This window comes from Moschus berezovskii, chromosome 20 (assembly GCF_049115385.1).
Source record: "Moschus berezovskii isolate FMDL1 chromosome 20, NW_MosBer_1.0, whole genome shotgun sequence".
NCBI classification, from domain to species: Eukaryota; Metazoa; Chordata; class Mammalia; order Artiodactyla; family Moschidae; genus Moschus; species Moschus berezovskii.
In genome coordinates, this window is record NC_142479.1 from 53,535,984 (window position 1) to 53,547,303 (window position 11,320).

An 11,320-nucleotide genomic window follows, 5' to 3' on the forward strand; every position below is an offset into this window, starting at 1 on the left:
TTCATTAACCAAAGCTTTGTTTTCTATGTCTGTCTCTGTTTTGTATACAGATTCATTTGTATCAATATTATGTTTTAGATTCCACAGTAAGTGATATCATATGATGTTTGACTTTGACTTCAATTAGTATGATATTCTATAGGTTCATTCACATTGCTGCAAATGGCAATACTTAATTCTTTTTAATGGTTGAGTATACCGCATCTTCTTTACCCATTCATCTGGTGACGGACACCTAGGTTGCTTCCGTGTCTTGGCTATTGTAAATAGTGTCATAACACTTATCTTGTAAATTGTTTTTTATCTTGTAAAATTTTTTTCCTTCCCTAGACCACTAGGCCTAGGTAGGCTCTGCAGTACAATGTTGAACATAAAGGTCAGAAGGATATCTTTATATATTCTCCGTAGGAGAGACAGCTCTCAGTACTTCACAGTTCAACAGGAAGCTTTCTCTTTCTTTGTAGATTGTTTCCAACAGAATAATTAGAATTATTCTATTCCTTACGCTAAGGAAATTCTATACTGGAATTTACAAATTTACCAGTATTTATTCTATACTGGAAATAAGCTGAAATTTCTAAAATACTTTTTCTTTACCTGTTGAGATTCTCTTATACTTATTCTCTTGTTTCTTCAATGAATATGACTTTAAAACATTGATTAACATTCAAATGTTAAACCAACCATGCAATTATGAAAACAATATAACGTGGCTATGATCATATGTATATGGCACTGAATTTTATTTACTTATATTGTATCTAAAATACAAGATGCATGCTCTAATTGTATCCCACAAATTCATTCTCCTTTTTTTGCTTTATTTCTTCCATCTTCTTTAAATAAGTCAGCCCTCAATATGATAATGTTTTCTCCTCTTATTGTGACCCAATTTGAACCTGATATGACCTCTCTATTGGTATTCCTGAAGGCACTTTCATGCCTCATAAGATTAACTTACAAGGAGAAGTGTTTGGGGAACAATAGGTCTTTTTTATAAAGATACACCAGACTATCCTACAAGTTACTTTCAGGTATTTACACCATGGGCAGAATTCCAAGAAGAAATACAGCCAAATGGCTGAGCTTTGTTATCTACTTTAAACAGAGGCATCTAATTCCTCTTTTCTGAAATTAATAATTGATCATTTCTACAACAAATATTATGTTATTCTGAGAGCTTAAGTAAGGAATTTTCTTTAACCCTAAACTTAAAATTTAGGACAAGAAAATTGCTGTAGAATATTAAGCATAAGCACATCTCATTAACTCTGGGGTGGAGGATAGTGTGATTGATGGATCAGAAATAAGAAGCTGGTTATATCAGATTATATCACCCTTATGGCAGAAAGCAAAGAAGAACTAAAGAGCCTCTTGATGAAAGTGAAAGGGGAGAGTGAAAAAGTTGCCTTAAACCCAACATTCAGAAAACTGAGATCATGGCATCTGGTCCCATCACTTCATGGCATATAGATGGGGAAACAATGGAAACAGTGACAGACTTTATTCTGGGGGACTCCAAAATCACTGCAGGTGGTGACTGCAACCATGGAATTAAAAAACACTTGATCCTTGGAAGAAAAGTTAGGACCAACCTAGACAGCATATTAAAAAGCAGAGACATTACTTTGCCAACAAAGGTCCATCTAGTCAAGGCTATGGTTTTTCCAGTAGTCATGCATGGATGTGAAAGTTGGACTATAAAGAAAGCTGAGAGCTAAAGAATTGATGCTTTTGAACTGTGGTGTTGGAGGAGACTCTTGAGAGTCCCTTGGACAGCAAGGAGATCCAACCAGTCCATCCTAAAGGAAATCAGTCCCGAATATTCATAGGAAGGACTAATGCTGAAGCTGAAACTCCAATACTTTGGCCACCTGATGCAAAGAACTGACTCACTGGAAAGGACTCTGATGCTGGGAAAGATTGAAGGCAGGAGGAGAAGGGGATGACAGAGGATGAGATGGTTGGATGGCGTCACCCACTCAATGACATGAGTTTGAATAAACTCCGGGAGTTGGTAATAGACAGGGAGGCCTGGCATGCTGCACTCCATGGGATCACAAAGAGTCAGACACAACTGAGTGACTGAACTGAACTGAACTATATCAGATTATCTGATCAAAAAAGATGCAAAACGTGAAAGCCTATGCAACTTTATAAGCAAACCAACTCCACTGAGTTTTACATTTGTATTTTGAAAGAGATTGAAAATTGTTATCTAAAAATATACTTAGATTTCTATGACATATAGCAAGCCATAATGGGCTCTTAAATATTATAACAGAAATGAACCCAAAGGAAATATTATAGTAACACAATTTGGGGGCAAAATAGGTATAAAACCTTTCAAAGAGAAATGTGAAAGAGGCAACATTAGACAAAGAGGATATAAGACTATCATGCAGATCTGACAAAACATTGGTCAACCCAAAGGAAATATTTAGAGCAAAGATAGTCATTAACAAGTGCCATGCTGCGAAGTATCACCGACTCTATAGATATGAGTTTAAGTGAACTCCAGGCGTTGGTGATGGACAGGGAGGCCTGGTGTGCTGTGATTCATGGGCTCGCGGAGAGTCAGACACGACTGAGTGACTGAACTGAACTGAACTGAAGGCTGGGAAGAAAAGTTTAAGTCCTAGTTCTCCCATGATGTTCAGCTTTTAGCTAGGGGTTAATAGGAAGAACATGGCCTTAACTGTAAATCTGATATAGATCTTAAACTTGCTAACAATTGGAGCCTATCAGCTACCTGCACTCCTTGCAGCAGAAGAGCATCTCCTGACATGCAAAGTGAGAACCATAATAGAAACAAAGGCCAAATGTGAGGCCCTAAAAATACCTCTCCTCCAGACTGAAGTATTAATCAGAAGCACATCCATGAAGAAGAGCAGAGTTTTGTGCTCCCTCAAAGAATTCAAAAATACAGGGTGTTAGTTTCCAGCCCAACTTCATTTGGTTACCATTCTAGCCTCTTCAAAAACCTAGTCAAACATTGTATACAATTATACAAGGTATAGCAATAATTTGACTAAATCAACTGACAGCCCCATTAACACCTATTTTGCCAGAAGTGGACCGACTTACTGCAATAACTCAACACCTTTGACATTCAAAGCAGTGGGAAAGAAATACTTCCAATGCAGACTGTGACTAGTCAAAAATCCCTTTTGTAGAAAAAGTAACCTCAGGAAATGACATTAATTGTCTGCTTGCGGGTGATGAAAGATTTAGCTGATTGGTTTGAGGCTTAAAAGGGGAAAGATGGAAGATTATAAGTAAAAAGATTTGGAGAAGTACCACAAAGATGAAATTAGGTGTGAGCAGAAAGTGTTTCCCCTTCTTTCCATATCGATGCCCACCAGAGTGTATCCACCATTTGGGAGGCACTCATAAGAATAGCCAGTAGCATCTCCCTCCTCCAATACTCCCATACTTGCGCAGTAGTCCATAAACAAAGTAGTTGTCTTGGGAAGGATAGAGGCTTTGTGTGACCCAACAGCTTGGGTTCCCTCTCACCATGGCTGACTTTGCTGAATGTGCTGTCAGTAAGCAGCAGAAGTTGATATTGAGCCCTTAATATGGGAGCATCCTTTATAGAAATTAACCAAGCCACAGAGGGTAAGTTGTCTATATAGAACCACTTCCATATTGGGAAAAGCACCTTACTAAGTTTGATGCACATTTTCTACATGGATTTGTCTTCCTTGTGAGCAGTTCTATCACCAGTTTGCAGTGTTATTGTCATAGAATCCTGTATAACATCACTTTGGATCTTAGGACCCACATTATAGTGAACAAGGTGAACATTCAGCACATGGCCATGTGATCCTCTTGTCCTACCATGTGTCATCTGCCCCAGAAATTGCTGGCACCTTTACTGCAGTGACATAATTGGGAATTTGTGCTTCCCATCCCCATGACTTCAGGCTTCCTGGGTTGAAGGTTTAATTTCCACGTGAGGGAAATTTCAGCCAGGGGACATCTGACATTACAGCTGTCGCCTGGTCAGTTTGGATTCCTCATGTCAGCAAACCAGCAGGCCGAGAAAGGAGTTACTATGCGGTGATGTAATTGTCATGGAGAGGTAGAGTGCAGGGAGAAATAAGCCTGGAACTCATTATATTTCACTGGTTTATCTACATGCTCTGTCCATACCCATATACATAATCAGGAGCTCAGACCCATTAGGCAGGATTATCTGGGTTACTCTACTGGGGTATAATCTAGAACTACAGAAGCATTGCAAAGGAAATACAGGACTGGTGACAAAGCATGGAGATCATGAACACTGTTTGCATTCTACTAGAGTACTAGTATTGGAGAAGGAAATGGCAACCCACTCCAGTGTTCTTGCCTGGAGAATCCCAGGGATGGCAGAGCCTGGTCGGCTGCCGTCTATGGGGTCGCACAGAGTCGGACACGACTGAAGCAACCTAGCAGCAGCAGAGTACTAGTAGTTCCACTGTAGCTAGCTCCACTGACTTCCATTAGACTTCCCATTATATAGTCTTTTCTTTTTCCTCCCTCTCTTCCTCTCTCTTAACCCCTCTCTTCTTTCTTTCTTTCCTTTTCCCGTCCTTTCTTTCCTTTTTCTTTTTTCTATGTTTTTCTTCTATTTCTCTCCTTTTTCTTTTTTGTTTTTCCCCTTTTCCTTCTTTTTCTTCTTATTCTAAGAATTTTGGATGCCCACCTCCTTGAAGAGATTGATCTGAGAGAAGCAAAAGATAGATTGTATGTGTTACTTCCAATCCTTCACTGCTATGAGCTGAATGTTTGGTGTCCACCCAAAACTCATATGTTGAAGCCCTAATCCCCAGTGTGATGCCATTTGAGGTGGGACTTTTGAAAGATAAGTTGGTTTGGATGTGATTATGAAAAACAAGGTCCCCATGATGGGTTTAGGGATCTTATGATAAGAGAAAGACAGCAGAGCTCTCTTACTCTCTCCCTCCCTCTGTCTTTGGAAAATACAGCAATAAAATAGTCACCTGTAAGCCAGGAAGAATGACCAATCAGACACCTAATCTACTAGCACCCACCTTGGATTTCACTGCCTTGGGAACTGTAATAAATAAATGTAGGTTGCTGTTGCCCCCCAGAATGATAGAGACATCCACTCACAGATCTTGGATCTTGTTGTGCTCAGAACAATTTCCACGCTACAGATGTGCATCTCCGTGTCTAAAGGTTCTCTTCATACAGCAGTAGAAAATCAAAGTCTTTGCATATCGTGGTGAGAAAAACACTCAACCAATGATTCTATAGAGTTGTTTTTAAAGACCCCAGCTCCTTTGTTCTTCAAATAGGATAATTCTAAAGTGTATGCTTTACATAATTCTTGATCTTTTTCTCTCAGATCTAAGCTTCATTTGCAAAATATGATACTAGCTTCACACATTTCCTCATTTCCTCAATTTTCTGCAAGTGTGATGTTCATATCCTAAATAAACTATGCTCATTCAGATTTTTTCCTCAGGATATTTTGTCTGAGAGAACAAATTGTGGCTTTAATTTACCTCTCTCAATCTTAGACAAATTTTAGACAAAACTAGACAGCGTATTAAAAAGCAGAGACATCGCTTTGCCAACAAAGTTCCAAGAGACTCTTGAGACAGCAAGGAGATCAAAACAGTCAATCCTGCATTGCAGGAAACTGATAAAGGAAGGGCTTTGTAAACAGACATCATCTATTACATACGAGGTATTTCTTATCTTTCATTGTTAAAGTAGTAACTCAATTGCACAACTTACTCATCCTCAGTACTCATCATTTTTATTTACATTGATCTTAAATATAGATGCATTTGAGCTGGAACGGAAGAATTTTCCCTCGGACTGAGCTTGTCCATTATTAGCTGCATGATATTTCACAGTGAAATTTCTCATTTAAAAATGCATTAAATATTTCATGGTAAGCTGTTTATACCTCAGATTATATAACGTACGTGGTGTGCAATATGAATATACATTTGTGTATCAGGAATGCTGTGTAATAAAACAAAACCAATATGGAGTGAATTATGGAATAGAATTTATTAAGAAACACATATAGAAGACCCTTGCACTTAGGAAGATAATTCAAAGTGATCATAAGGAAGAAATCAGGGTACAAGAATCCTGAGTACATTGATAAAGAAAATATGTTTATGAAGATTATGTTCAGGTGCAGAAACCTGTAAAAATATTCAGAGGGTTTGTTTTCATAGGTTGCTTAGAATGCCTAGGCAGTAGGTCCTGATGTCAGAGTCAGTGCCCAGACAACCTCCATAAAAAGGATACATGAAGCTGGCACATATTCCACATACAGGAAAAGAAGAGAATGATGGGAAGCCCTCTGCACTCCATCAAGTTGACTCACAAGCTTTAAACAGCAGATGAGTAACAGAAATTCTGGTAGAGCATGCCAGTTGTCAGCAAAGTCTAGGAAGTGATTTCATCCCCAAAATAGCAAGCCATTTAACTGATGGTGTGGTGTGGGGACTGGGGTCTTTGGCAAGGTGATCAGCAGCAGGAAGGCTGGCAGCAGCTGAACCCACCGCAGGTTTGTCCACAGCTGCTAGACCCACAGCAGGTGGGCTGACAGCATGTGGTCACACAAGTAGGTTTGCAGCAGGTAGTCCTGCAACAGGTCGTTTGGCAGCAGACAGGACGGCAGCAAGGCTGGCTGGACCCACAGTGGGTAGACTCACAACAGGGTTTGCTGTAACAAGTGGGCTGACAGCAAGTGGTCACACAAATAGGTTTGCAGCAGGTGGTCTGACAACAGACAGGGCGGCAGCATGGTTGGCAGCAGCTCGACCCACATTCCTGGGCTTGGCACCCAGGCAGGCAGCAGCATGTGGGGTGGTAGCAGATTCTGTGGCAGTACACAGGTGCACAGCAAGCTGGCTGGCAGCAAGGCTGGCCACAGGTGGACCCAGTGAAGCTTTGTCCACAGCTGCTGGAACCACAGCAAGTGGGCTGACAGCAGGTAATCACACAAGAAGGTTTGCAGCAGGTGGTCCTACAGCAGGTGGTTTCGCTAGTTTGATAACACGTTTGAGGGCAGGAAGGCTGGCAGCAGATGGATTCGCAGCAGGTGGGCTGACAGCACGGGGAGCAGCACGAGTGGGTCATTGTGTCAATGGTGGAGGGTGGATTCCTATTCAGAGGTGAGTTTCTCAGATTCTGATGACTCCTTCTGTGCTGGGGCTTTTATACCCTGGACCCCCAACTTTGAGACCAATAAGCAGGACTTTCCTGCTTCTTGTTTGTGTTCTTTTTGTAGTTTTGCATAATTGTCATAGAGGAAGTTGTTCTCTTAGTGTTTTACAAAGAGGCCTCTGTAAATTAGTGTTTGATCTTTTTCTTTATTGGGTCTAGTACTTAAGAACCTTTCCTATAAATGAGAAAGTCGGGAATCATCACCAGTAGCATTTCTGGTCATGTGGCATCATCTGATCATGTGGTAGTTCCCGCTGGCTCTGTGAAGGTCAGAACTCTTCTCCCTTCTCAGCTTTGCTCCTTTGGCTCAACTTAGATTGGGACATGCCTCGAAACGGTTGGGATGCTGATGTATTCTGTGATGAATGAAGCCTGCTTAAGTCCAATTCTGATCCCGCAGAAAGTCAGATTTAAGAGTTTCACATGTGTTTATATTTGAGACAATTTAACTTTTCCCAGTTTTATCAGAGACATTTAGGTAGAGGATGGTTTGCACAATGTTTTTTATTTGAAAATCAGCACCAAAGCAGGAGACTAGAGGCAAACACTAGTACACTGGATTTCAGACAACATCATCTTATAAATTTTCCATCCCTATTTTATAGCTGGGTCAGTGTTCTGAGGTGAGATCTTCCAATACATACATTTTTCTTTTATAAGTTGAGGCAAATAGGTTAGATAATATGATCAGTCAGTCAGTCAGTTCAGTTGCTCAGTCATGTCCGACTCTTTGCGACCCCATGAATCACAGCACACCAGGCCTCCCTGTCCATCACCAACTCCCGGAGTTCACTCAAACTCATGTCCATCGAGTCGGTGATGCCATCCAGCCATGATAGCCAAGATACATTTGAATTTGGTGATTTATATATTTCAACATGTGGACTATGTGAGACATAATTTCTTAATTTTTTTTCTACACCATCCTGTCTCTAGTCTACATTCTTCACAAATGTAAAAGTGTTATAATTGCCATGTCACAGGGGTAGCTTCCCTGGTGGCTGAGATGGTTAAGAATCTGCCTTCAGTGTGAGAGACCCATGTTGGATCTCTGTGTTGGGAAGATCCCCTGGAGAAGGGCATGGAAACCCACTCCAATATTCTTGACTAGAGAATCCTATGGACAGAGGAGCCTGGTGGGCTACAGTCCATGGGGTCGCAAAGAGTTGAACATGACTAAGTACTAACATTTTCACTTTTCAGAGAAAGCATATAGTCAACAATAGAAAAAGGAATAAAACAGCTTTTCAGCATTTCACTACCAGCAGTATTACCTGCTCTGCTGATATTCTGAGTTTTCTAAATTCCACTGTTTTTTATCTTGCTTGTTTTTTACTTTTATTAGCTTTTTTTATTTTGTGTTGGGGTATAGCCAATTAACAATGTTGTGAAAGTTTCAGGTGAACAATGAAGGGATTCAGCCATACATATACAGGTGTCCATTTACCCCCAAATCCCCCTCCCACCCAGGCAGCCACATAACATTGAGCAGAGTTCCATGTACTATTCAGTAGGTCCCTGCTGGTTATCCATTTGAAATATAGCAGTGTGGACATGGAAAGTCCCAAACTCCCTGCCTCTTCCCACTGGCAACATAAGTTCATTTTCTAAGTCTGTGAATCTCTTTCTGTTTCCTAAGTTCATTTGTATCATTTCCTTTTAGCTTCAACACATAAAGGATGTCATACAGTATTTCTCCCTCTCTATCTGACTTATTTAACTCAGTATGATACTCTAGGTCCACCCATGTTGCTGCAAATGGCATTATTTCACTCTTTTTAATGCCTGAGTAATTTCCATTTTATATTTGTACCACATACTCTTTATCCATTCCTCTGTTGATGGACATTTAGGTTGATTCCATGCGTTGGCTATTGTAAATAATGCTGCAATGAACGTTGTGGTGCATTGTATCCTTTCAAATCATTTATTTTCTCCAGACATATGCCCAGAAGTGGGATTGCAGGTCATGTGGTAGCTCTATTTTAATTTTTTAAAGGGACCTTCATACTGTTCTCTGGAGTGGCTGTACCAATTTACATTCCCCCTGACAGTGTAGGTGGGTTTCCTTCTCTCCACATCCTCTCCAGCATTTATTGTTTAAGGACTTTTTGAAGATAGCCATTCTGGCTGGTGTGAGGTGATATCTCATTGTAGTTTTGATTTGCATTTCTCTAATAATTGAAACTGCAATACTTTGGCCACCTCATGCGACGAGTTGACTCACTGGAAAAGACTCTGAAGCTGGGAAGGATTGGGGGCCGGAGGAGAAGGGGACGACACAGAATGAGATGGCTGGATGGCATCACCGACTCTGTGGACATGAGTTTGAGTGAGCTCCGGGAGTTGGTGATGGACAGGGAGGCCTGGTGTGCTGTGATTCATGGGGTCGCAAAGAGTCGGACTGAACTGAAATGAACTGAACTAAACTGAACTGAATAATTAGCAATGTTGAACATCTGTTCATGTGCCTATTGGTGAACAATGAAGGTGAACAATGAATCTATATATCTTCTTTGGAGAAATGTCTATTTAGGTCTTCTGTTCATTTTTTGAGTGGGTTGTTTGTTTTGAGGCTGCTAAGTGTCATGAGCTGTTTGTACGTTTTGAAGACTAATCCCTTATCAGTCATATCATTTGTAAATATTTTCTCCCAATCTTTGGATTGTCTTTTCTGTTTATCGTTTCCTTTGCTGAGCAAAAGCTTTAGAGTTTGAGTAAGTTCCATTTGTTTATTTTTGTTTTTATTTTCATTACTCTGGGAGATTAATGGAAAATATGTTTCTGTGATTATTCAGAGAGTGTTCTGCCTCTAGGGGTTTTATAGTGTCAAATCTCACATTTAGGTCTTTAATCCATTTAGAGCTTATATTTGTATATTCTAGGTTAAAGAACGAACTGTTTTCATTTTTTACATGTGGCTGTCCAATTTTCCCAGAACAACTTATTGAAGAGACTGTCATTTCAACATTGTGTGGTCTTGCTTCCTTTGTCATAGATCAGTTGGCCATAGGTGCATGGAGTTATTTCCGAGTTTTCTATCCTGTTCCATTGATCTTTTTCTATTTTTGTGCCAGTGCCATACTGTTTTGATGACTGTAGCTTTGTAGTGTAGTCTGAAGTTAGGGAGCCTGATTCCTCCAGCTCTGTTTTTCTTTCTCAAGGTTGCTTTGGCTATTCGGGGTCTTTTATGTCTCCATAGAAATTTTGATTTTTTTAATTCTAGTTCTATGAAAAATGCCACATAATTTGATAGGGATTGCATTGAATCTGTAGATTGCCTTGGGCAGTATTGTCATTTTGATGATATTGATTTTTTCCAATCCACAAACATGGTTTATCTTTCCATCTGTTTACATCTTCTTTGATTTCTTTCATCAGCATCTTATAGTTTTGGGAGTACAGATCTTTTGCCTCCTTTAGGTAGGTTTATTCCTAGGTATTTTGTTGTTGTTGTTTTGATGCAATGGTAAATGGAATTGTTTCTTGAATTTCTCTTTTTGATCTTTTGTTGTTAGTGTATAGAAATGTAACCAATTCCTATGGATTAATTTTGTAACCTACAACTTTACCAAATTCATTGGTGTGGACTATTGCCTAGAAAATCCCATGGATGGAGGAGCCTGGTAGGCTGTAGTCCATGGGGTTGCTAAGGGTCGGACATGACTGAGCGACTTCACTTTCACTTTTCACTTTCACACATTGGAGAAGGAAATGGCAACCCACTCCAATGTTCTTGCCTGGAGAATCCCAGGGACGGGGGAGCCTGGTGGGCTTCCATCTATGGGGTCACACAGAGTCGGACACGACTGAAGTGACTTAGCAGCAGCAGCAGTAGATTTCTGGTAGCATCTTTAGTATCTTCTATGTATAGTATCATGTCATCTGCAAATGGTAACAGTTTAACTTCTTTTTCTTCTCCAACTGCTATAGCTAGGACTTGTAAAACTGTGTTGAATAAAAGCAGTGAGAGTGGACGTCCTTGTCTTGTTGCTGATCTTAGAAGGAATGCTTTCAGCTTTTCACCATTAAGTATGATGCTTCTTGCTTGTTTTTAAAAATTGAAGTATAATTGACATGTAACTTTCAGTAAGTCCTGTATATACAAATGAGT

The 11,320-nt window shown here is 40.0% G+C and overlaps 1 protein-coding gene across 1 annotated transcript; it reads right to left on the minus strand.

The window, feature by feature from the left end:
- Positions 1–6,504: 6,504 nt before the first annotated feature.
- Positions 6,505–7,119, minus strand: LOC129538456 (uncharacterized). The gene has a single exon (XM_055398646.2). The coding sequence runs from the start codon at positions 7,117–7,119 to the stop codon at positions 6,505–6,507; it is 615 nt and encodes a 204-aa protein (XP_055254621.2).
- Between the last annotated feature and the right edge of the window lie 4,201 nt (positions 7,120–11,320).

Excerpts from the sequence above, each read along its gene's own strand:
- LOC129538456 (XM_055398646.2), bottom strand. The coding sequence starts at position 7,119 with ATGACCCACTCGTGCTGCTCCCCGTGCTGTCAGCCCACCTGCTGCGAA.